General features: G+C 38.2%; 1 protein-coding gene across 9 annotated transcripts in view; it reads right to left on the bottom strand.

Moving 5' to 3' along the window:
- Window positions 1-27,849, bottom strand: part of Cadps (calcium-dependent secretion activator 1) — a 404,419-nt gene that overhangs the window by 57,795 nt on the left and 318,775 nt on the right. For all 9 annotated transcript variants that reach the window (XM_070282298.1, XM_070282296.1, XM_043213400.2 and 6 more), the window contains 2 exons: window positions 3,745-4,054; window positions 3,294-3,674 (listed from right to left, as the gene is read on the bottom strand). In XM_070282298.1, the coding sequence (XP_070138399.1) occupies window positions 3,294-3,674; window positions 3,745-4,054 (691 nt within the window). The remainder of the gene's footprint in view (window positions 1-3,293; window positions 3,675-3,744; window positions 4,055-27,849) is intronic.

The following is a 27,849-nucleotide window of genomic DNA, read 5'->3' on the forward strand; positions in this document are numbered from 1 at the left end:
ACTAGACTTTTCAACGCAGGAAGATGAAGGATTATGAAAACTACACAAGTTTGAACTCATTTAGTCTTAAGTTTCTTTGCTTAGTTGGTTAATGGTCTTAATTAAGATGATTCTAAGAGTTAATCATCGCCAGTACCCGCTATGTTAACGGGGAAAAAAAAACTTAATAATAATGTTGAACATGGAAGAATAGAGGTATTATAATTCCGGTGAATATATGTAATTAATAGATTGCAATCGATTGCAATTCAATACATAATCTGCAATAGAAGATCCTAGGTTGGGTAGATAAAGACAGACGGAGATAAATAACATCTAAGATTCTAATTTAAGGCTTTGTGTGTATGCAGCTCTACTTATGTAACGGATCCTATCTAAAATTGTGTGCTTTGCAGCTCAAGAGATCCACAAACAACTTTACAGCGAACCACCCGAGCAAACAAGACCGGTACTATAGGATGATATTATTTGTTCGGGAGCTTTAGAACAGTGATGCCCAAGCTTTGCATACGGGAGAGCAAACTCCCATACCAATGGAAAAAATCATCAATATATTGGTGCGAGAATTTTTTTTCCATCCATATGGGTGCACTGAAAAAAAAAACAAGAAAGGAAAGCTAACTTCGGGCGGAGCCGAAGTTTATATACCCTTGCAGTTAAAACCGGATATATATCGCAAACATCGGATATAGTTGGCCGATCCTAATAGGAATAGGAATATATAATCCAATTTTTTACAATACAAAATCTAAAAAAAGTCCCAAACTTCTATCTTCAAAAATACGAAAGTTGATATTTCTTCCAAGTACCATATCCGATCGTTCAGTTATATGGCAGCTATAGGATATAGTCGGCCGATCCTAATGAAATTTGGTAGGTCGGATCAACTGACCAAATATATAATCTGTACCAAGTTGCAGCTTTCTATCTTCAACACGAAAGTTGGGTCATTTCCGATCGTCCAGTTATATGACAGCTATAGGATATAGCCGGCCGATCCTTATGAAATTTGGCATGTCGTAATGGTTTGCCAAAAATAGCTCTCGTGTCAAATTTGAATTCTCTAACTCTTAAAACACCAAAGTTATACCATTTCCGATCAATCAGTTATATGGCAGCTATAGGATATAGTCGGCCGATCCCGGTCATTCCGACTTATATACTGCGTGCAAAGGAAAGAAGGGTGTGTGCAAAGTTTCAAGACGATAGCTTTAAAACTGAGAGACTAGTTCGCGTAGAAACAGACAGACAGACGGACAGACGGACAGACGGACAGACGGACATGCTCATATCAACTCAGGAGGTGATCCTGATCAAGAATATATATACTTTATAGGGTCGGAGATGTCTCCTTCACTGCGTTGCACACTTTTGACCAAAATTATAATACCCTCTGCAAGGGTATAATTATAGTAACATTCACAAGGGGTTTTAAAATATCAATATAATAAAAAATACAACAGCTTATTATTATACTATGACAAATTATGCAGAGCTTCTTACTTAAAAAAAAAAGATTCGGCGATGAAGAAATTTATCGCTTCAGGTCGACCAATTTGGCAGAAACAATAACAAGAATGAATTTCTTGCAGTAAAAAATTTTTTGGCACTCCAACAACAAAATGCATTCGGATCCCGATTGAGGAGAATAGGGAAAACACAAAAAATTGTAATTGCCCTTTGCCTTGGACCAACGAAGGTTATGGCGTGAGCTACGGAACCTTATGGCGTGAGCAGTCACGCATGCATGAGCATTTGCAAAAACAAATGAGCAGCAAGAGCAATGGGATGAGCTTCACTGCTTTAGAATATCAGCTGGGTTAGACATGGACGCTTCCCGATTAAATTTTCCGTCTGTAACGTACCTTCAAGCAATTATTACAATGCATTACTATCATATCAATGTATTTAATGCCGACCACTGATATAAAGCAACGGACACGTTGCCGCGTACGAAGAGTGTTAGGGGCCGTCCATATATTGCGTGACGCGCCTGGGGGGGGAGGGGGTTCGGGTTAACGTCACGGTTTGTGGTCACGGGGGTCTAACCTCGCGTCATGGTTTGTCACGCAGGGGGGGGAGGGGGTCAAAAAAGTCTGAAATTCGCGTCACGCAATATATGGACGGCCCCTTATGCACATATGTGTGTATATCCGAGGGTCACTGCATGAGAACCGCTGACACTTGCATTTTTACTTTGGCTACCTAGGCATACTTAAGTGGTTCGTATTTCGATCATTGCATAATGTTGGGAAATTTTGGGCTTATATCTATACCCAATAAACCCAACAATACCACTATGTTTTCTATAGCTTTATTTCGGTGCAGTGTACTCGGTACAGTGATATGTGCATATTACATCTTCCTTCTTTTGAAGAATAACGTAATATTATGGAGTTTTTTATGATTTTTGTTTTATTTTTGTATATACATATATACGTATAAATATATTTTTTTTATTTTTCTTTTAACTTTTCTATTGATTTTTGAATTTTCTTTTGAGTCAGGGAAGATTCATTATGTATGAAAATATTGTTTGTTCTTTGCTTATGCTTGGCCACACTAAGGATTATGACTTAAAAATTTTTAATCTATCTTTATGAACTACTTGCTTCTTATTTTCAATGTTGTTTGCTATATTGTATTTTGTCTATTGCATATGGTCCAATATATTTAAATTCTAACTTATGCCCGGTTTCGTGTTTTAATAAACCTTTCAGGCAGGCTCCGGTGTTTACATTTACGAAGTGAATTTTGAGACATACAAATACGCCTTTTATTTTCGCAATCGCAGATTTTGGAGCCAATTGAAGTCAAAAATTTGAGAAGATTATAAAATTTATCGACAAACCTAGCTTTCGAACACAAACCCTCAAAATGATAAATATGGCAGGGACTATTCCAATTTTTGAAATGTAAAATTAAAGTGTGTTCAGAAGGAAATTATTTCATAAATAATAGAGGTTTAAACACATCGATGTTTTTCAAATTTTGGATACTTGGAAAACAAATAAAGTAGGGTGCGAGCATGACGTTTTAAACGTTTACATTGTGTGTGTGCGGCTGAGCTCAGGCAGAGAAATTTCCGAAGTCTGAAATACCGGATGTTTGAGGTGACAATCACCGCGTACTCAAGAATAGAATGTTATAAAAAAAATGTTTAGTCTGGAGACTGCCACTGGAGATGTCAAACGGTTTTTGACGAATGAACTAATAAATACAAAACCTTTCAGAATTATTTTTTAATCTCAGCATTAAACTATACTATTGGTTATTTGTTGCCTAATACATACCTTAACGATGTGAGATATAGATGACACTTGGGCATAGTGTAAGGCATGATCTAAACGTTCCGATAACCAATTACAGAGCATACTAATCTGTTGTGAATACCATTGTTCAAAAAAATTAAGTGTCCATAAATCATCTCCAATCTTTCCACGTATTTGATCCATGTTATTTCGAAAGAAATTCACATATCCTTGTCCAAGATCTTTTCCCGAGCTCGAAACATTTGTAAAACTAAGAATTGATCCTATTAGGCTACCTTCGTCGTATCGAGCTAGTTTTGACAAAGTCGACTCTAGCACTGACATAAGTTTACCGCTTAGACCTTGTGTCATCGCTACATTCGCTTTGTCAATTTGATCATCAATTTTTGCATGGAATTTGTACTAGACATAAAAAATATTATATTCCATAAATGGATTAGTATTTAAGTTGCAGTAAAACTTAACGACTTACCAAATCAATGCCATCAATAGTAGTTAATTTAAAGCTTTGGTTTTTAGCATCTAATATCACATTGACCATAGCGCACATTTCAGAAGGTATAATATAATCAGTTGATATAAAAGCAATATTTTTTTTTAACCATGACTGAAAGGATGAATCTGTTCGATGGATGCATTGTTCAATCATGTCAACTGCCATCATTTTTAATCGCTGTTCCAAGTGTTGTCGAAAATCAGCGTCGGGCCAATGAAGATCTCTTATAAAAGACTGTAAAGCATCAAGCTTCCAAAATAAATCCTCCGAAGTCGCACACCCGTTTCTAAATAGAAAGAATTTTATTAGAAATATAACATTCAATGAATCAATTGAAATATTATTTCTAAAAAGCGTTTATACTTTCTAATAAAAATGCATGTTTATTTACGAAGCAATCTTAAATCAATAATTCATTTATATTTAAATTAAAGAAATGACTACTTTTTATCGATCCTAATAAATCAAACTTGTTTAGCATCATATAATTTCAATATTTAAATAAATTGCAACGTGCTATATGGTAATCATTGGGTTGAAGGAATCAGCCAGATTCATTTTGTGATGTTTTAGTTTTTAAATGATTCATACATGAAATGGAAAAACTCTAAAAATATATTCTACACTGTTAATGTTACTTATTGCCAGAAACGACAACTTGATGTACCGAATCCTCATAATCTTCCAAATGGTAGAAGTAACGTGTAAAATTTCTACCTCTTCTAGTTATTCTAAACTCCCCTGTTTTTTTTTTACAAATTTCTTGCAAGTTTCCACGGCCGCGGTTGAGATTTACCCTCGTCAGGGAACTATGTTAGAAAGTATGTAATAGTGTAAAAAGAAGGGGAATTTATATTTTTATTTTTTATATTATTATTTTTTTAGTATTTTTATATTTTAGCAAGCAACGTTATTTATGGTATGCAAAATTAAAGTAATTTATTTTATTTGAATTTTAATTTAAAGTAAAGACTTCATAACATATGTAAATATTTCCCTCCGCAAAAGATGTCTTAAAGGTTCAAGATTAATGGACTGCACATATTTCCACGCCTTTTGTTCTTCGTCCCAATGTTTTAATTAAAAAATATACAGAAAATTTGTTAAACATATACAAAATTTATGGGACATATTGAACGGCTATATCCTCGAGCTTCTATAGGAACAATGGATTCAAAATTAAAGGATGTTAAGGGGGGAGGGTAAGGTATTAAATTTTTTTTTTTTTTTTTTTTTTTTTAAATTGAATGCATAATATCTGAAGAATATTGTGTCAAAATTTCAAGTCAATTAAATTGACGAAGTTATTAGTTATTGACGAAGTTGCTTATTAACGTTTTACACTGGATTTTTTTGTGTTTAAAACTTTAAAGCGTTTTTCCCACAACTCACGTTTTCAAAGTCGGTGCCCCTCATAACTTCAAAACTACTGCACCGATCCTTTTAAAATTTTAAACACTATTTCTGTACATATTTTACGAGGTAACGCTGTCGAGTTTTTTTTTTTTTGTTCATAGTTTTGATTTTGCAATGACAAATTAACCGATTTTTTCCCAAAAAATTGAGTTTTTCACTTCAAAGTCTTCGAAAAAATTAAAAAATTGCAATTTTCAAAAAATCTTTACAGCGTTACCTGGGGCGAACTATTATCTAACGAATGAATTTTCATTTTTTGATTACAAACGATCCAGCACCGAGTTATGAGGGGCACCGCAATTCAACTTTTTTTGGCGACACGTCCGGACAATTGCTACCATTGCCATATTTTTAAATATTTTTTTGTAAAAATTTTATTAAACATTCTTCTAATGTCATACTTTAATATACCGTTGGTTGAATAAATAAATTTTAACTGTGTCGTCAGGGAAAAAATCACAAAAACATGGCTTTTTTCGCATGATTTGACCTTACCCTCCCCTTAAAAATAAGCTTCTGTCGTCCGAAGCCCAGTTTGAAAACATTAACTCGCTTAACTTCGTACTTTCAAAGTTCCATTCCCATTTTAGTTCGTTTCTTTACTATATATTCAGGAATAGTTTCAATTATGTTGGTTAAAAACTGTTTAATACTGAATTTCGTATTACATATAATACGTGGGATTCGTCTATATACCTGTTTGGCAACGAGACACCCTTATATTCGAGTTTATATTTTCTCAGTTTGTTTTGATTCTACTTCTTAGGCACGTAGCGCAACTCTTATGAATGTACAGATCTGCGTACACCTTTTATAAAAGCGGATGATCTTTGAGCACTCCATTGTAACATAATTGTAGTCATATTCACGCCACTTTATCTTATGTTGAGCTTTATGTTTTTCTAAGCTGTTCTTATTGTTACGCTACGCAACTTAAGCCAGTCCCATTTTTGATACCATTCGTTAAAAATTATTGAATCAATCTTACAATTAATCAAAATCGTTACTTTCAAAGTAGGCTCCTTCTGCGTCGATGCCTCGAGCTTTGAGAGCCGAGGTGCAAGCTGCTTGGATCCCTTTAGTCGTCTGGAGGGTGTAATGTGCAACGGTACGGTGTGAACGGATTCAAAGAGCCTGTGCTAGCGGGGCACGCTATAAGGTCCGGCTTCTGCTCGTCGGCTTTGGGGGTGGTGGTCTTGCTTGGACGGACTCTATCACTCACTACACATTATTACTATTAAATCCAGAATTGAGCGTGCTTGCGACAAACTAAAAGAATGGAGGACTGAACCGGAAGAGTTCGGAGGAATAAATTCGGAAGGACAGAAAGAAAGGACAGACAAGGAGAAGACTATTCATTTGGCAAGGCACTGGTGTTGTTGTGCTTGCGAACTGCCCACCCTACCTATGAACACCGGCCGCTAGAGCATTGCTCTGGTGATCCCTTTAACACCCTACATCCGGGCAAACATCTGTTGAGGGCAAAAATCTCACTTAAAGTTTTAAACATTCATGGTTTTATTCTTTAAATACGAAAATAAACCTTCCATCCTTGATCTTCAGAAATAATTACAGGTATACGAAATTCAATTCAAAGGGTTTAATAATAAAGAGTATATATAATAATTCAAAAGGACTTAACATAATACTACTGGTTTTAGAAGAAAAATAAACTTTAACAATTTTAATATTTAATCTTTTAAGTTCTTCAAGAATCGTACCAATGGATACTAATGGTTTTAAGTTTTACTTTACATTTAATATGTTTACTTATTTAATGGATATTAAAAAAATAGATAAAAAATTAAGTGCTTGTAAAAAATAATAAATTGGCAGTTACTACTGGGATTTATTTTTTTATAAAGTAGCCAAAGTAATTAAAGACCATAAACATTTAGAGTAACTCACAGATTTTTAGTCCAACGACGAAAGATCGATCCTTCTCGGTGGAGTGGCTGAAACAAATGTAGCGCTTGGCTAGCTTCCATAGTTACTAGTAAATTTGGGAATAATGGCTGACTTTAAAAAATGTATAAATAAACCCAGTGGACAACTTGTTCCTTACATAGAAGGCACTTAATTTAACATTAGCTCTTACTTTAGTTCCATTATTGTAGATTTAATTAAATTACTAATTCAAGAAAAAAAAAATGTGAATTATAATTGGCTGGTTCAAACCGAGTGGCAGAAGGCCCTCAAAAGAAATCTTTTCGAATTTAGGGCCACTCAAACAAAATGTAATATTAGATTAATTCTCTTATAATTGGGAGTCGTGGCGACTTAGAATAGAAATAGTGATTTTAGATTAAATAGAAACTACTAATTGCTGCATGTTGCGGTAGAGAGAGTGACATGTCCCGGAGAGAGCGACATAACTGGGCACGTGAAAGTGAGGTTTTACTCGATCACACACGGTGAGGTCGATGACCTGGGCCAACAAGAGAAATGGCGGCGCAGCCTGTCTCCATTACTCGGAAAACTTTCTTGAGTCTATAATTGCACTAAAACTTAAGATTTTTCCCGCATCTCTCGAAGTTTGGGTCTATATACACATTATTTAGTTGAGGTCTGCCAGTCGTGTACAAATTCCCAGCACTCTTCCGCCTGGGGCACTACCTAACGATATGCCCCAGCAAAGGCTGTCCGGGAGAACGTCCCCTCTTGGCCAACGTTCCGTGGTGAGCTTGCTCACAGTAAGGTTGTACACGACTTGTAGAATACTCTCGTAGAATATTTTGGCCCGACCTGGGCCAATAATGGGCAATAGTCCTCAATATTAATTCGTCAACAAAAGAGTCTGTCCTCTGCAACTAAAACCACTCCGATAATTAAACAAGCGCACCGCGCTGGCACAACTAAACTTACACACACACACAGCAGCTCGGAACTTTTAAGTCCGGCTCGCCAAAATTTGATCGATCGTCTGTCGGTGGGTGATGCTCACTTTGTGGGTAGGGAGTTCTATCCTAGCGATTAGGAAAGAAATTCATATCCGATATTCAGAAAAAATGTGCCGACGGCTCAGAAAAAAATTGCAACTGCATTAACAGCTGCATTTGCGCCCTCGTTTAACAACACTTTTTTCAGCTAGTAATACCATAGATGGTCAAAAAAAATACCAAATATTAGTTAATAACTATTGCTACTATTACTACAAGAAATAGTAGTAACAAGAAAGGAACCGAAGTTGATATACCCTTGCAGTTTAAACCGGATATATATCGCAAACATCGGATAAAGTTGGCCGATCCTTATAAGATTAGGAAATATATCCCAATTTATTATAATATAAAATCGAAAAAAAGTCCCAAACTTTTATCTTCAAAAATACCAAAGTTGGTATTTCTACCAAAAACAAACCATTTCCTATCGTTCAGTTATATGGAAGGTATAAGATATAGTCAGCCGGTCGTTATAAAATTTGGTAGGTCGGATTAACTGACCAAAAATAGAAGCTGTACTAAATTCCACCTCTCTATCTTCAAAAACACGAAAGTTGGGTCATTTCCGATCGTTCAGTTATATGGCAGCTATAGGATATAGTCGGCCGATCCTTATGAAATTTGGCATGTCGTAATGTGTTGCCGAAAATAGCTTTCGTGTCATATTTGAACTTTCTAACTTTAAAAACGTCAAAGTTATACCATTTCCGATCAATCAGTTATATGGCAGCTATAGGATATAGTCGGCCGATCCGGGCCGTTCCGATTATATACTGTGTGCAAAGGAAAGAAGGGTGTGTGCAAAGTTTCAAGGCGATAACTTTAAAACTGATAGACTTGTTCGCGTAGAAACGGACAGAAAGACGGACATGCTCATATCAACTCAGGAGGTGATCCTGATCAAGAATATATATATTTTATAGGGTCGGAGATGTCTCCTTCACTGCGTTGCACACTTTTGGACAAAATTATAATACCCTCTGCAAGGGTATAAAAATAGTGCCACATCATTCAGCTTTTGTCCGAATGAATTTGGTTGTTTGAATTTCGGCTAAAGTAAACAAACCCGGTCTTCGGTCCCCGCTACAAAGCCCCCCCCGGAAGAATCAGGCTAGGGTATAATCTCATATAGTACCCTAGACTGATAACGACTGAAGACGGGTTACTGACGAATGTCCTTGGCGTGGTAAGTACCGACCAGTACACCCTGTAAGTCTTCTAATTCGTTGTACGTATGTCCTACTTTCTTTCGGACTCTGGCCTTTACAAAGGATGGAAAACAACTAATTACGGAACGTAATTTGGCTTGATTCGTTTCGGATAACTTATGTTGGTCGACTTCATCTTTGCAGTTAGTATCCGCCGACTCCAACTCTGCAATATTTAAGCCTTTTGGCAGCAGATCGAATATTTTGGCATCGTCGCTCTGCCAGAAGTCTATACCTAGATATAAATCCTGCTTTAGTTAAGGAACCACGTATATTTTTAGTAATTTTTTACTTCATTGTACTCCACCTCGATCTCTAAATGACCCAATATCTGCTGGGATCTTCCATCTGCCGTGGATGCGTTTCCCTTGATCGCTCGGTATTTGTGCTTTTTTATGACTTCGGTAGCTAACATGCCACCAAAACAACTTATCAAAGCGCCTGAGTCTAATAAGCCAAAGACTGTTCGATTCAATACTCGAATGGGTACAAAAGGTCGAGGATCTTTTGATTCTGCAGGACGAGAATTTATATATGCCAGGCCTAACTGGCATTTCTGCACTCTTTGCCAAAACGCTTTAATTCGTCTCCCACTACGCGATTTTCGCTTTTCTATGTCTGGTAAATTGTTAAATTTCGGGATGTCTATATTTTTTAATTTTTGAATTTTATTGTGAAGCCAAAGATTTGCATTTTGTGATTGATCGTCTGTGGCCGGAATACCGACTACGGTAACTTTTCATTTATTTCTCGGTTATCGTCGCTTGGCTTCGAACGGCACTCGAAGTCTTCTTTTTGGGAGGCAACTTCTGAGTTCCGTGTTGTGGGTTTTTGAACATCGGGCACAACTTGGTTTGTATGTGTTGGCCGCTCCGCAACCGTAACAGAAAACCGTTCTTTCCGATACGCAATCTTGGTATCTGTGTCCCTCCTTACGACAGTTCCAACACACCAAAGAGAACGCAGTTTCTTCTTAGATTCTATAAGGAACTCGGAAACCTCGCGCTTCTATGCAACGCTTGTGAAACTCATGTGAGCATGCTGCTCGACATACCTCCACAGCATTAACTTCCCCATTACAAAGTGGACAGACTAAAATAGAGCTTCCTTCAGCCCCTCTTTCTGGGGAACGATCTAACCCCATTTTATGCACTTATGACAATATAATTGTTAAACAAGGAACCTAATCTGTAATGTTCTGGTCTAACGAGGTAACAAAACTGTAACCCGAAATTTTGTGATTTTAACCCAAAAAAAATATAGCCAAATATAACGATATAATGGCAAAGAATAAAATTATAAAAAGAATAACGATATAATAAGAAGAATAATATAACAAAATTAATAAAAGGTATGTTCGCGAAGATTTCTTTTCTAAGATATTGAAAGATTCTTAAACTGAACTCTTGCTGGATTTCACCCATCGTAGGGCATAAGTCTTTGTTAGTCTCCTCGGAAATAACAAAATTTTGTGGAATTAAATTTCGAAAAGATTGAAATCTAATTCAAGGGAAGCAGCTACTATCTTTAAGTCGGCCTGGGCCGATGGCCTGTTCTAAGCCAATTCCGTATTCCAGGTCGCGACTAATAGAAGTGAAATGCCCCAAGAGAGGGAAACAAATAGAAATTGTGACAACTTATTCTGGATCGAGCATCTCTCGCAAGTAATGCCTCGATTTTCCGTACAGTTCAGTATGATCACGTCTTTCTATTTAAAATTAAGTGGCTAGTTCAATGACTCAATGTTTTAAAACCGGGACAGGGTTCGGCCCAAGCTCCGCTACCTCTGCATTCCTCCGTCTAAGCAACGTCTTGTCATTTCTTCAAATGTTCAGGAAAATTCCCTTGAATACCTATTTTCGGACAGCTACGAATATCAAACTGTATCCATAAACTGTATTCCAGGACAAAATTGAAACTTAAGGAATATTTTGTTAGTGTAGAAAAAAAATAGATTTTAAAATGAAATACAAAAGAATTTTTAATTTGTCCTCCCGTGAGTCTCAATGAATAGCATTTTCCATTAAGGTCCCACGAGTTGGGCACCACTTTCTTTAATAATAATAATGAATTATATCTGTAATGTGCAACGGTACGGTGTGAACGGATTCGAAGAGTCTGTGCTAGCGGGGCACGCTATAAGGTCCGGCTTCTGCTCGTCGGCTTTGGGGGTGGTGGTCTTGCTTGGACGGACTCTATAAATCCAGAATTAAGCGTGCTTGCGACAAACTAAAAGAATGGAGGACTGAACCGGAAGAGTTCGGAGGAATAAATTCGGAAGGACAGAAAGAAAGGACAGACAAGGAGAAGACTATTCATTTGGCAAGGCACTGGTGTTGTTGTGCTTGCGAACTGCCCACCCTACCTATGATCACCGGCCGCTAGAGCATTGCTCTGGTGATCCCTTTAACACCCTACATCCGGGCAAACATCTGTTGAGGGCAAAAATCTCACTTAAAGTTTTAAACATTCATGGTTTTATTCTTTAAATACGAAAATAAACCTTCCATCCTTGATCTTCAGAAATAATTACAGGTATACGAAATTCAATTCAAAGGGTTTAATAATAAAGAGTATATATAATAATTCAAAAGGACTTAACATAATACTACTGGTTTTAGAAGAAAAATAAACTTAATTTTTAACAATTTTAATATTTAATCTTTTAAGTTCTTCAAGAATCGTGCCAATGGATACTAATGGTTTTAAGTTTTACTTTACATTTAATATGTTTACTTATTTAATGGATATTAAAAAAATAGATAAAAAATTAAGTGCTTGTAAAAAATAATAAATTGGCAGTTACTACTGGGATTTATTTTTTTATAAAGTAGCCAAAGTAATTAAAGACCATAAACATTTAGAGTAACTCACAGATTTTTAGTCCAACGACGAAAGATCGATCCTTCTCGGTGGAGTGGCTGAAACAAATGTAGCGCTTGGCTAGCTGCCATAGTTACTAGTAAATTTGGGAATAATGGCTGACTTTAAAAAATGTATAAATAAACCCAGTGGACAACTTGTTCCTTACATAGAAGGCACTTAATTTAACATTAGCTCTTACTTTAGTTCCATTATTGTAGATTTAATTAAATTACTAATTCAAGAAAAAAAAAATGTGAATTATAATTGGCTGGTTCAAACCGAGTGGCAGAAGGCCCTCAAAAGAAATCTTTTCGAATTTAGGGCCACTCAAACAAAATGTAATATTAGATTAATTCTCTTATAATTGGGAGTCGTGGCGACTTAGAATAGAAATAGTGATTTTAGATTAAATAGAAACTACTAATTGCTGCATGTTGCGGTAGAGAGAGTGACATGACCCGGAGAGAGCGACATAACTGGGCACGTGAAAGTGAGGTTTTACTCGATCACACACGGTGAGGTCGATGACCTGGGCCAACAAGAGAAATGGCGGCGCAGCCTGTCTCCATTACTCGGAAAACTTTCTTGAGTCTATAATTGCACTAAAACTTAAGATTTTTCCCGCATCTCTCGAAGTTTGGGTCTATATACACATTATTTAGTTGAGGTCTGCCAGTCGTGTACAAATTCCCAGCACTCTTCCGCCTGGGGCACTACCTAACGATATGCCCCAGCAAAGGCTGTCCGGGAGAACGTCCCCTCTTGGCCAACGTTCCGTGGTGAGCTTGCTCACAGTAAGGTTGTACACGACTTGTAGAATACTCTCGTAGAATATTTTGGCCCGACCTGGGCCAATAATGGGCAATAGTCCTCAATATTAATTCGTCAACAAAAGAGTCTGTCCTCTGCAACTAAAACCACTCCGATAATTAAACAAGCGCACCGCGCTGGCACAACTAAACTTACACACACACACAGCAGCTCGGAACTTTTAAGTCCGGCTCGCCAAAATTTGATCGATCGTCTGTCGGTGGGTGATACTCACTTTGTGGGAAGGGAGTTCTATCCTAGCGACACAGTTTTTACTTCCTTCTGGGTGTGTGGTCCAATTAGGAAAGAAATTTAAATCCGATATTCAGAAAAAATGTGCCGACGGCTCAGAAAAAAATTGCAACTGCATTAACAGCTGCATTTGCGCCCACGCTTAACAACACTTTTTTCAGCTGGTAATACCATAGATGGTCAACAAAAATACCAAATATTAGTTAATAACTATTGCTACTATTACTACAAAAAATAGTAGTAAAAATAGTGCCACATTATTCAGATTTTGTCCGAATGAATTTGGTTGTTTGAATTTCGGCTGCGGAAGCGTTGGGACATCGGTTAAAATTTTCTTGGCACACTTCCACTCGTCGCAATTTTTGGTCGTCAGTGTGCACTTTTGGGACCATCTTCACGCACACCTTTCGCATGCTTAAGTGCTCCGTCACAATGTCATGAACCACAGATTTGGACAAAGTTAACATTTGGGTAATCAAACGAACACTTAGTCGACGGTCAGAGGTCAATACTTTGCGCACACCAGGCCATCAGGCCTGGCTCATATCAAACATCTCTGTCGCAGATTTACCGAGTTTCACACAGAATTTAATTGCGTACCGCTGCTTTAACGAATGCTGCATTTTCGGCTTGCACCACTCATAGAAACGCGTCGCGAGAAAATGCCTGTCGACTCTCCAAGTGCTCGGAGACGAGTGACCAACCGCTCGTTCGTTAGCTACGAACACCCTCTACCGAATCCAGTCGGTGCGCGCGCGCTGAGGTACAGCGGCGGCGGAAGATAATCAGTCCTTAGTATTACTTTCCTGACAAACCCTGTAATTTGGTGGTCCATTTTATTCTGAATACCCTCAGGGAATTTTATTATGCCCTTCCAGAAGGTGTTATAATTTTTGTCAAAAGTGTGCAACGCAGTGAACGAGACCCTATAATGTATATAAATATCTTAATCAGGATCGCCTCCTTGATATAAGCATGTCCGTATGTCTATCTGTATGTCTGTCTCTCCGTCTGACTGCCCATCTGTCTGTTTCTACGAGAACTAGTCTCTCAGTTTTAAAGCTATCGACTTCAAACGTTGCACACACCTTTCTTTCCTTCGAAAGGGCGATCCTATATCCTATGTCCTATAGCTGCCACATAACTGAACGATCGGAAATGACCCAAATTTGTTTTTTTAATAAAATAGAAGCTTGATAGTTTTTTAAATTTTTTATTCTAAAAAAGTAGTTTTTTTTACTCGTGTTTGCGATATGTTTAGCCAACTATACCCGATCATAACTGAAAGGGTAATCAACTTCGGCTACGCCCAAAGTAAGCTTTTCTTTCTTGGTTTTTATACCCTTGCAGAGGGTATTATAATTTTGGTCAAAAGTGTGCAACGCAGTGAAGGAGACATCTCCGACCCTATAAAGTATATATATTCTTGATCAGGATCACCTCCTGAGTTGATATGAGCATGTCCGTCTGTCCGTCTGTCCGTCTGTCTGTCCGTCTGTCTGTCTGTTTCTACGCAAACTAGTCTCTCAGTTTTAAAGCTATCGTCATGAAACTTTGCACACACCCTTCTTTCCTTTGCACGCAGTATATAAGTCGGAACGGCCCGGATCGGCCGACTATATCCTATAGCTGCCATATAACTGATTGATAGGAAATGGTATAACTTTGGTGTTTTTAAAGTTAGAGAGTTCAAATTTTAGGTGAGAGCTATTTTTGGCAAATTAATACGACATGCTAAATTTCGTAAGGATCGGCCGACTATATCCTATAGCTGCCATACAACTGAACGATCGGAAATGACCCAACTTTAACCCAACTCGTGTTTTTGAAGATAGAAAGTTGGAACTTGGTACAGATTATATATTTGGTCAGTTGATCCGACCTACCAAATTTCATTAGGATCGGCCGACTATATCCTATAGCTGCCATATAACTGAACGATCGGAAATGGTACTTGGTAGAAATATCAACTTTCGTATTTTTGAAGATAGAAGTTTGGGACTTTTTTTAGATTTTGTATTGTAAAAAATTGGATTACATATTCCTATTGCCATAAGTATCGGCCAACTATATCCGATGTTTGCGATATATATCCGGTTTTAACTGCAAGGGTATATAAACTTCGGCTCCGCCCGAAGTTAGCTTTCCTTTCTTGTTTTTTTTTTTAACTTAGTACTTTTTGATAACTGTAACAAAATAATAGTATATTTTACTATTTACAAATTTCTTATTAGCAAACATTGTTACAATTAAAAACGAAAAAACTTCCATGGAATCTCGGCGGCACCGATAAGAACTTTGCTCCATTTAATTTGATTTGCACCTATTAAATTCAAGCATGATTTAAAAGAGAAAAATAAAAAAAAAGGTTTTAGTATTTTATAAATAAATAGTTTTGTAGAAACACAAACCACGATGGGCAACGAATCATCTTTGACCGCGTTAATATTTTTACTAGTAAGAACGCATCAGAAAATTTCTGCAGAACATTTTATAACATGATGCATGATGCATGAAAATAAGTAACAAAAGGGCTGGTGAACGCCTGGAGCCTTCATGGCCTGTGAAAAAGCTTCCTTCTTGGTCAGAACAGCTGCAAAGGGTACAGTACATACGAATCCTAAGTATCCGTAGACATTGCTGTGACAAACCTTGCAACGATGGGATTAGTAGCTGCGTTCTTGGTAGAAGAACGAATTAAAGGCATAGTAGTTCCACGATGGAACCAGCATCGAAAACAAGATCAGGAGACAAGGAGGTCTTAACAGATAAAGCTTTTCAATTGCTGCAGCCGGCTCAAATCCCCTATTAGAAGAGTTTATGTTAGAGTACAGAATTAAAACGAACGATCCAGACAGCGAGGGTAGAGGAGCTCATCGCTTTATTAGATGAGCGGAACGACCGTGAACGAAAGGAGAGATTGCGCACAAGAGAGACAGTCCTAAACAGAATTGCAAGTGCAAGTTTTGTTATCCAAGACCATGTTTTTTTAATTATGTATAACTTTTATACCCGGTACTCAGTGTGTACAAGGGTATATTGTAGTCGTTTGAATGTATGTATGTAACATAAATAAGGAATCATATGAAATATGAAATAAAATGAAATATACATGTATGTTTGATCAGCATCAACAGCCGAGGCGACATAGCCGTGTCTGTCTGTACATCTGTCTATGAACCCATGGATCTCAGTGACTATAAAAGATATAGGCACAGAGGAAAATATTTTGAAAAAGCTTATATGATTAGCTATTTATATAGTTAATTTATATCTGGAAAACAAAACTCAGTCAAATCGGTCTAGCAAGTGGATCTTGAAGACTATAAGAGATAAAACTATACAATTTGCAACTAGGTCCCCTATGGTAGTCCAAGTTGAACTTTTAAGGTCTGGTGGATATTTCAATTTCATACGTCCCACGATGCCCCAGTGATGGGTAACAATATCTCCGATGGAGCTCTCCGATTGACTGATTTATTTCCAAGCTAGTGCCGCAAGCAATGCACCATTGTTGCGGGACATATGTCCAAATTGGTTTCAGGAATGTAACATGTAGTGTATAATCTAATTTTAGCGTTGAACGTGCGTTTATTACCCATTGCATCAATCTTTTGGCTTTAAGTTTTAGTTGGTTGTCTTGGCTTTAATTTTGTAAAGTTACCGATATGGGCGTTAATTAATTAGATTTAGTTTAATACAAAAAGGATTTGGGTGATATATGGAAAATATTAGTTTTATAATTAACTGATGGGTTAAAGACCGCGCGACGAAGTATAAACGTTTGATGCTGCGGAGCGACCAAGAAATACCTCAAGATAGCGAGAAAACGTTATCGCATGACGGCATTCGCGTGAGCGAACGGAGAGCTTTAACAAAGGTTCCTAAAAAGCGGTGAAACCAAGTGACGTCACGAGCGTTTCTTGGGGTCAATATTTCTCCATTTTGCTTGCCAGTTTCTAGCCGGGTCTGTAATATTGCGTATTTGTGCTGTAAAATTTTATCCAGAAAAAAGTCTTTTAATTCGATTTCTGTTAGATTAATAACTGGGGAAAAAGATTTTGACAAGTTCCTGCAATGCAGCTGCAGCTGAAATTAAAGCTTTGATTTCCCTTTAAATACATACACAAATTCAGCGGTATAAGATAATGAATATGAACGTACATATGAACGGAATATAAACGGGTTTATTCTCCAATTAAATGCTTACATATATTTACATATGTTACGAATAAAAATTGTTAAATTGTTCAACAATAAAAAGCTGATGTTAACGCTAGTAAAAATATACAAAAAATAAGTGTAGAACATTTTTTGTACTAGCAGGATGCTTACGATATAGCTTTAACATCACAAGTAATGTTTAAAAACTCTTCTTAAATAAAAAATTCATTATATTAAATACAGATATTTATTTTAAACAAGGAAGGAAAGCTAAGTTCGGCAAGAGCCAAAGTTGATATACCATTGCAGTTAAAATTGGATATATATAGCAAATATCGGATATAGTAAGCCGATCCTTGTGAGAATATCATAATGAAACCAAAATATTAGAAGTTAGTTAGTAAAGAGCGGAACGAGAAACGCTCCCACAAAGAAAGTCAGAAAATGACCGATTGAACGAAAAACTCAACGCAATCGGTCTTCCCATTTACTTTTGTTGTTGTTGTAATTAATATATTTCGTCTGTAAAACGAACCCTTGGAAATGTATACCAATACATATGCAAAGAAATAATACAATTTATTTATTAGAACAATTTAATTTTACTTTTAAATATTTTTGTTAACGAGTTTTATTTAGATTCCATATTCCATTTAACAAAATGCTATCAAAAAAAAAAAAAAAGTTCGTGGAATGAGATTCGTGGAATGATTGTGGAGAATGGAATGTGGAACGGAGAATTTAATACCGCAAACATTACAAATTGATTTATTCTCGTCCAAATTGAATTTAAAAAATTGGTTCACATTTTTATACCCTTGCAGAGGGTATTATAATTTTGTCCAAAAGTGTGCAATCATAAAATTTACTTATTTTTTCTACAAACTGATTGGGAATAAAAAAAAAATAAATAAAAAACACATATATGGCAGCCCAAGGGGGCCTCAAAGCGTGTGCTCGGCGTACACGGCTCGTAGCGGCATTAAGGGGTTATATACCTTCTTTGTCGAAGAAAAAGAGGAAAGTTCGGATTTTTTTTAGGTATGTAGCAATTATTTAATTACACGGATGTTTTAATTTTTTGATAGAACGCTTTATTAACAATGTTTGTGCAAAATTTGGTGGAAAAATATTAAATAGTTTTTAAAGGGTGGCTGTTTCCCTTAGAGGCTTTCTTTTTTTAGAGCCTTGAGGTAACAGTTCCCCAGGTCAAACAGGTCAACTGAAACCATAAAAGTAAAAAAAATTCATTAGTTTAGTGTAATTTCTTGTGCTGGAACGATCGATTTTAAAATTTTTACGGTAACGTTTTATGCTAAAAATGAAAGTTTTGGTCTCTAGAAATTTCACTAAAAAATTTATTTCGCCGAAAAAAAAGTTTGCGCGTGAAAAGTCGATCGTTCAAGCACAAGAGAATTTCATTACGAACATTTTAAAAAAAATTTGAAGTAAATCGGTTTAGTAGTTTTCCGCCAATCCATGTCACCGCAAAGTCATTTTTCAAGAAACACCATTTCGAGATATTCGCGTTTAAAGTTTCAAGTTCAGTGCAAGGCCGCGACAAGGCGCGCGGTTAGGAGCGCTGTAACTTTTTTTCTACTGCTCCAATCTCTATGAAAATTTAGGAAAATATTCTCAAGGAGTTGTTCTTCAAGATAAAACAATAAAAAAATTTTGAATTTTTTGAAAATAAAAAAGGTATATAACCCCTTAACTTCGCTAGTAACGCGAATACAGAAGTAGGTTGGGAGGCTTATAAAGCGGACCTCAAGCATTACAACAAGCATTAAACACTGCACCTAAGGTAGAGTAAATTAAAACCTCGGATGAAATTTGAACCACGCCCAGCCCAGGAAAATCTTCACAGCAATTTTCAGAACATTTATCGTGCCAGAGACATGGCTCCGGCTACACAAATGCCAGGATCGACAGCGTGTTGCGTACATATATACACGGATGGCTCGAAGTGGAATGGCCCGGTGGGAGGCGGTTTTCACTGCGAGCGTCTTTGTCTAAATTAGTCTTTCAGACTCAGTAAAAGCTATTATGGAAGCACTTAGATCCCCTGCACTTGCTGATATTCAAGAATCGATTTGTATTTTCTCAGTTAGTCAAGTGGCACTCAAAGCTCTTGACGGATTCTCATCCAACTCTAGGACAGTGAATGACTGTCGCAGATCTTTTTCTAAATGCAGATCAACGAAAAGGCGGGGCAGCATGACATCCACCTTATATGGGTGCCGGGACATAGAAACCATGAGGGATATCAGGTACTAACAACCCTCTCCTCCCGAAGGAAAAACAAGTAGGCATTCCCATAGAAATGTGTAGGCTGAAATGCAGGGAACACTTCGATCGGTTGCATTGATCTTTTAAAGAACAACTTTTGACTACTTTATTCGGCCTATTAGTTAAAAGTTTATCTTGTAAGAGGGTGTATTTTTACAAAGGTAGATTTGAACGGTCCTTATAAGTATTGAAGAATCAGACCAATTTCGTGCACTGCTTATACCAACTCAGCAGGAGATCCTGATCAAGAAAATACATTCTTAAAAGGGTCGAAGATGTTAAGACCTCCAAAAAGTTAAAGCCAAAATTTGAATTCGATCTGGCCACGCCCATAACCACCGCTACCAATTCTATTAACTAAATCAAACCCATCTAAACACAAATATAAAAGAAGGAGACCATTTTATATATTTATGTTATATTTCTCTTAAACCAAAACAATTTTGACGAAATGGATTAAAGAAAACTGTTCAAGCATTGAACACTATTTTGTATAGAAATTCTTAAGTTAAGTTTCAAGGGTTCGGACCCATGAAATATGAGTCAAACACATGGTTCAAAACCGATCCCCTGCAGCCTAACACAAACACATACATAAGTGGTGCGCTTATCGCACTTGAGAAAGGGTCGCATAGCAGGTCAACGTGCAGTGCATTGACAAGTAGTTTTACATAGATTTAAGATTCTCATGTATCTTACTTATAAGAAAACTTTGACGAATAAAATCAGTTTCCATAAGGAGCTCATTGGAGTAAGACCTATTTATTTAGGGCTCCTCTTAACATTTGGTCCATCGAGGCACCCTGACGTTTTCCCCCCTGTCGTAAGAGACTCAGGGTTAAACTGGCACCTATAAGTGGGCGTAGAAAAAATGCTCAGCCCAGGGTAGCTAAAAAATAAGGCTGCGATCTGGGTAAAAAAGAGCCCAGTTTAAAAACCGAAGTACTCTGTTGTTTCCCCCCAAGAGGTAAGGGACACAGAGAATAAAATTATATAAATGCCAATGAGCATAAAATAAAAAAAAAATATAATAAAAATGAGTCAAAAAAAAAAAAGACTCAAGGAGTATTCTCAACCGTTTTTTGGGGCTCCTATTGAAATTGGCACCTAAATAGTGACTAGATGTGCATTGACACAGTCAGTCAAAGGTAGCTAAGATGGCTGCGAACTGGGCATAAAAGAGCTCAGTGTAAAATCGTAGTCCTCTGTCGTTTCCCCCCAAGTGGTAAGGGACACAGAGATTGAGAATTGCCATCGAGCAACAAGTGCGTTTTTTGTTTAGCGCAGGGCTATCCGAGGCCTGAGTCGGAATATTTATTGAAAATCTTTGGGCTGGAATTCAGCCATCGGATCTCCAAAGCGATACGGCGCAAGGAGTTAAAAACACAACTTGTGTAAAAACAAGAAAGGAAAGCTAACTTCGGGCGGAGCCGAAGTTTATATACCCTTGCAGCTAAAACCGGATATATATCGCAAACATCGGATATAGTTGGCCGATCCTTATGAGAATATGATAATATAACCCAATTTATTATAATACAAAAACCAAACCTAAAAATGTCCCAAACTTCTATCTTCAAAAACACAAAAGTTGGGTCATTTCCGATCGTTCAGTTATATGGCAGCTATAGGATATAGTCAGCCGATCCTTATGAAATTTGGCACGTCGTAATGGTTTGCCAAAAATAGCTCTCGTGTCAAATTTGAACTCTCTAACTCTAAAAACACCAAAGTTATACCATTTCCGATCAATCAGTTATATGGCAGCTATAGGATATAGTCGGCCGATCCGGGCCGTTCCGACTTATATACTGCGTGCAAAGGAAAGAAGGGTGTGTGCAAAGTTTCAAGAGGATAGCTTCAAAACTGAGAGACTAGTTCGCGTAGAAACGGACAGACAGACAGACGGACAGACAGACGGACAGACGGACAGACGGACATGCTTATATCAACTCAGGAGGTGATCCTGATCAAGAATATATATACTTTATAGGGTCGGAGATGTCTCCTTCACTGCGTTGCACACTTTTGGACAAAATTATAATACCCTCTGCAAGGGACAAAAAAGGATGTTTTTTCGGAACAACACCGGAAATTCATAAATATTGAAAAAACTACGGCGTGTTCGAGGCCAAATATCGAGCAAAAACATAAAGTCGGGTTCCTGGGAACAACGACAGCCAAAGTCTTTGGCATTTTATACGGCGGGACCAACGTCTGCGGCAGGACCACCGGCGAGTAGAAGAACAACATCAGCGGCAGAAAAAACAACCAGCTACACTATCAGCAGCATCAAGGGCGGATCCTTTTACATCATCTTCACGAGGAACACGCATCAAAAAAGAAAATTTTAAAAACTGTATGGTATGGTAAAAATTAAAAAAAACAAGAAAGTAAAGCTAACTTCGGGCGGAGCCGAAGTTGATATACCCTTGCAGTTCAAACCGCATATACAACTAATGTCAACATTTATCGCAGACATCGGATATAGTTGGCCGATCCTTATGAAATTTGGTAGGTTGGATCAACTGACCAAAAATAGAATCTGTATTAAATTCCAGCTTTCTATTTTTAAAAACACGAAAGTTGGGTCATTTCCGATCGTTCAGTTATATGGCAGCTATAGGATATAGTCGGCCGATCCTTATGAAATTTGGTAGGTTGGATCAACTGACCAAAAATAGAATCTGTATTAAATTCCAGCTTTCTATTTTTAAAAACACGAAAGTTGGGTCATTTCCGATCGTTCAGTTATATGGCAGCTATAGGATATAGTCGGCCGATCCTTATGAAATTCTTGCCATCCGTAATATTTTGCCAAAAAATTTTGCCAAAAATAGCATGTCGAATTTGAACTCTCTAACTCTAAAAACACCAAAGTTATACCATTTCCGATCAATCAGTTATATGGCAGCTATAGGATATAGTCGACCGATCCCGGCCGTTCCGACTTATATACTGCGTGCAAAGGAAAGAAGGGTGTGTGCAAAGTTTCAAGACGATAGCTTCAAAACTGAGAGACTAGTTCGCGTAGAAACAGACAGACAGACAGACGGACAGACGGACATGCTCATATCTACTCAGGAGGTGATCCTGATCAAGAATATATATACTTTATAGGGTCGGAGATGTCTCCTTCACTGCGTTGCACACTTTTGGACAAAATTATAATACCCTCTGCAAGGGTATAATAATAATTACAATTAAAAAAATAATGATAAAAAAAAATCGGTAAAAAAGATATAAATGATCAATTTAGCCCTCAGTAAAACAAAAATTTTAAAATTACAGTCCACTAAAATTTCAAAAAAAAATAATTTTCAAAGTAAATCTAAATGAAAAAATATATATACTAAGGCACTTTTGTGGCCCCTTGCAGGATGTTCAAACATCAGGTTGAACATAACATATAAAAGCTTAAATAATTTTAAAATACTTATGAAACGGAACTCATTGGAGTTCGACCTTTATTTTGGGGCTCCTCTTAACAAAAATTATGCTTTTAATTTGGTTTAAAACTCATTCAGATCCAACGAAAACAAACTATTTTTAATTTCACGGCTTGTCTTTGCGGTCCGCTGTCTAATTAACCCTCTCATGCCCGATGTTGCATATACGCAACATTGTATTTATGAGCCTCTATCTCCCGTATTTTAATTCTTTTTGTTTTGATTCTTTCGCAGAAAAATAGCTGCATGTGTTGAGTGAGATTATACAAATTTTTTTGGTAGCCAGCTGCACACGCGTTCAGTTTGTAGCTATTTTCCCGAGAGTGTAGGTGACAAATTCATTGTGCAAAAAAAAGTTTGAAAAATTTGGTTTTTGAAAAGTGTTAAATAAACATTAAAATAATTACTTTATCCTAATAGCAACTTTATAAAGAAAGGTCAGGGAGTATTTAAAACAAAACCCCGCATGAAAATATTATTTAGTTTGTTTGTAATTTCCATATGTTTGCATATACGTAACATCCTGTAGCTCTTGAATCAGGACACCTAGGACATTGAAATTTTTGTCAGTTGATATTGGGGTCAATTCTAGCTTATATGTATGTCTACTCAAAAAATTGTTGGCCACGCCCATTTTAATTTGGGCATGAGAGGGTTAAAAACGGTAGGAAAAGGATCAAAAACAAGCAAACATATTAAATTACGTTGTAATGATTAGATATACTTTACCACTTTTGCAAAGCCAGATAGTGACATAAGGTGACAGAAATTAGCTTAACTTTATAATATACAGATACTTTGGATACACATTAACTATTTTTTAACACAACGAAAACAATTCACAGGAAAAAAAATAACTATTACGCAATCAATAGTTTTTATATAAAAATATTTAATATTAATTTGGGGTTTAAATTTAACACAGAACCTGCAGCCGCTTAAATCAACACAGAATACACAAGTAAGCGAAGGTTACCAAGAAAAGCTCCGCGGTATTCAGTTGAATATTGTTACGCAAGCAAGAGGCGAGGCGGGGGAGACACACACAAATACAAGACGAGCTAGTGAGTAGTTATACGAAAGTTCTTAAATCGCATGCTAGTCTGGGTAAAACAAACCAAAATATAAACTGCTGGTAAACCCGCCGCTGCTCATCTGTCTTTAAAGTCTTTTAGTCGATTCATCTTGGTCTCTCGCTACTTGGCCCAACATCCTCCCCCCGTGGAAGTCTGTCGGTTCAACAGACTTTTTGAGGAGAGAAAGAGACAACCTTGACACCGCGCGCTTTGTCGTTCCAACAGCTGTCTTTTCCAACAGCGGCAATACGGCTCACTCCGTCACGACCAGGAATCAGCTCCAGTATCCTGGCTATAGACCACTTCATAGGGGGTTGATTTTCATCTTTTACCACGACTATGTCACCAACAGACCCTACGGACCCTTACTTTGTTTCAACAAAGTAAGATATTCCTCCTTCCAAGGCGACCACAACACTTGCTGCAAAAAGAACACTCTCTGCCACACACAAGACGGCCACCATTTAGGAAATGAGCCGGAGTTAGCACATCTAGGTCAGCGGGATTTTCTGAAATAGATACCTATGTCAATTAACGAATCAAGGATCGACGATCGACGATCGTCGTTACAAATAAACAGTTTGAGCGCGCCCAGGAACGAAGCTATGGAAAGGTCCTTGACTAGCTCCAAATGGACTGAAGCAGATGAATACTCTCACGTAACATTTGATGGGGCGCTTATACCAAGACTCTGCCTTATAGAAAAACGGTCCCCAACAAGCCACATCTGTTAAATCAAATTCTGAAAAATCGAAAACAGCGTACGCACTTTTTTTGACATCCCTGAAACCGTTTTTCTTCCCCCAATAGGCCAGTATTGGGAACGGATCTTCCCAATTAGCGCCCGAGGTCCAGAGTATAGTTTTTTCTCATGAAAGTGAGTCATTATGGCCGAAGTGACGGGATGGCCTCTTGGAACAATAATCGGATGGCGTCCATCATAATCCAACGCAGAGTTCCGCAGTCGTCCATCAACACGAAGCAAACCAAGCATCCGAGGCAAGCAGGGTTGAGGGTGAAACCGATTTGCGTAATTTTTACAAGCTTATCTCTTCCTTAAGCTAAGTACGCTGGACGACGCGCAACAGCAAATGAGTTCCTCCCTGGAGATCCTGGACAGAAATTCCTTCATGTCGGATGTGGTGGCAGAATTTGTAATCGTAGACGAACACTCTCTGTAAGGCGGGAAATGAGTTTTCAAACTAGCCAATAAGCCGAAGCTAATAAGATTCTGGCGCGAAGTGCAATGATTCCCTTTTCGGCCACAATAGTGAGAGGCTAATCATCCTTGAAGGCACGAAGAAATGGAGGCCCATGGGACCAAAGCTGGGAACCCATTAGCTCAGTAGGAAGAGTCCTATTGCACAGTAGATCGGCTGGGTTGAATACAGTAGCGACATAACTCCATTTTATTTCCTTGGTGAGCAGGTTCGCTTTGAATCCAGGATAGTGCAACCAAGGACTCTCACCATCAATAATAATCTCCGTTATAGGTCCCAAGTTCAGCAACTTCAGCCTTGCTAGTAACTCAGCTCCAGATAGCTCCAATTTCGGTATAGTCGAAGTTATTATGCGTGCCACTCGACTCTTTCAGCATAACAGTCGATTGTCGGACCCTGAAAAGACATAAACACAAGCTCATACGCATGCAAGCTGCCGTCATAGAATCCGTGGATATCCAGCTTTCCTTGGCAAAGAATGACTAATAGAGGAAATGAAGTTTCCTGAGCTTGACTAAAACAAAAAAATAATTGCAGCCACTCGGAGAAAGGCGATTGGGGAAGGATTTCATCCCAAGACAAAGTTTCCCTGCATAGCTTCTGCAATAAAAACGCGTCTTGTGCACAAGAGGTAGAGCGTCTACTAGTTGGATTTACCCAATTGAGAGCAGATCAAAAAACAGGATGGCTCCAATCAGCTAATCCAAACGCTGCGCTTTGTGGAAGTTCGAATCTGCCAGAACCACCTCAGTTGGCAGGACCCTTTCAGTTGGAGACATATATGTTCAGGCCAGGTTGACGCTCTGCGATGTGAGACGCTACAACTGCCTCAATGTATACCGAAGACTTTGATAGGCGAGATTTCAGGCAAACATTAACCGATCCGTAGTGAATTCAGCGTCTCTAAGGCCAGTCACCGCTGCAGAGCATTTCGACCGATGAATCTTAAGGCGGCTGCCCAGCCGTGATGTGATGAGTTGAACTCGTAAGCCGGAGTCACGTAGCGCACGGCAGGGAAGAAAGGCTTCTGATTGGCCACAGACGAGAACGTTGGGCGTTGGAAAAAAAAATTCTTCAGCATGCTGATCCTGGGTCACAAACGCGTTAGCTGGCGGAGTCTGAGAGGTCGGAAACCGAGCCTCATAGGCTGGATCCAAGCCGGATGAAGCGCTGTGTAACTGCTCGCAAGGACGCAAAAGGGCGTGAAGTCGGCGAGAATATGTTGGGCAGCTGCAGGATAAGCAAACGAAGCAGAAGGCAAGACGCCGGACTTCATCGTATCCTCAACTGGCAAGGCGAGGAACCTTGAGAGAGCCCACTTGACTTTGTTGGAAGGTCCAGCTTTTAAAAGATGATCTGGATAAGGAGGCATCCTTGAATTTCGTCCGCCGTCCGGGAACTCATGAGGGCCCGCATATGACCGCATAGCTAGCGTCTGTAATCTTCAACTCTCTTATAGTATCCAAGGCTGACTCCCGCAGACATGAAATGAGCCACCTGAGTATTTCCTTCTTGGTCAAGTGAGAATGTCTATCAATCTTCGTCCTAAACAGGGTGCAAAAATCAGATCAGTCACCGCTCGGATCAGTCTCCGGTAAATATTGGCATCGGCAACGGGGGCAAGAAGGGAGCAGGCTTGTATGGAGTGCTGTGAAATACTGTATGGAGTGCGAGTGAAATACCAGCACCACTGGTACCATCCAAAAGAGTGGGGTGGGCAGCAACTCTCATGGTGCGCTTGGCAACTTCCACCTGAATGTGGACGTGCAGGTCCGTGGCCAGCTAAAGGAATTTCCTATACAAACCACTTCCAATTTCGCTATGGTTTAGCTCATAGTCATTCAGACGCTTCTCCATTGAGTTAAGGGTCATAATGGTTAAGTCTTCGGTCCGTGTCGCAGCCTTGACCTTCTGATGCAGGATCTTCAGTTCTTGACAGGTTACCTCTGCCTAACTCGGCAGCATCTCTTCCCTGAAGCATCAGATCCAGTAGATCCATTATGTAATTTATGTGCAAGGTTATGACAAGAAAAACAACAAGTTCCCGTGTCACTTTTAAACCAATCACAAACGGGAATGCACTCACGTCGCCAAAAGGTTATGCAAATAATAGTTTTTAATAGCGGCCGAACAAATAAAAACGTTGTAGCTAAATTTTTAATATTTATTAGAGGTTCAAATTCAGCCTAAACTCTGCAGCGGCCCAAATCAAATCAAGTAAGCGTATATTAAAAAGACAAGCTCCAAGCTATGCAGTTGAATATTGTAACGTGAGCAAGAAGCAAGGCTGGGAAGACCAGGCAAACACAAGAGGGGCTAGTTTGCAGCAGTTTTATGAAAGCTCCCAAAAGTGCATACGCTCTAATACCAGCAAAGCGCATGCGAGACTG

Source organism: Drosophila bipectinata, chromosome 4 (genome assembly GCF_030179905.1).
Source record: "Drosophila bipectinata strain 14024-0381.07 chromosome 4, DbipHiC1v2, whole genome shotgun sequence".
In the NCBI taxonomy this organism is placed as follows: Eukaryota; Metazoa; Arthropoda; class Insecta; order Diptera; family Drosophilidae; genus Drosophila; species Drosophila bipectinata.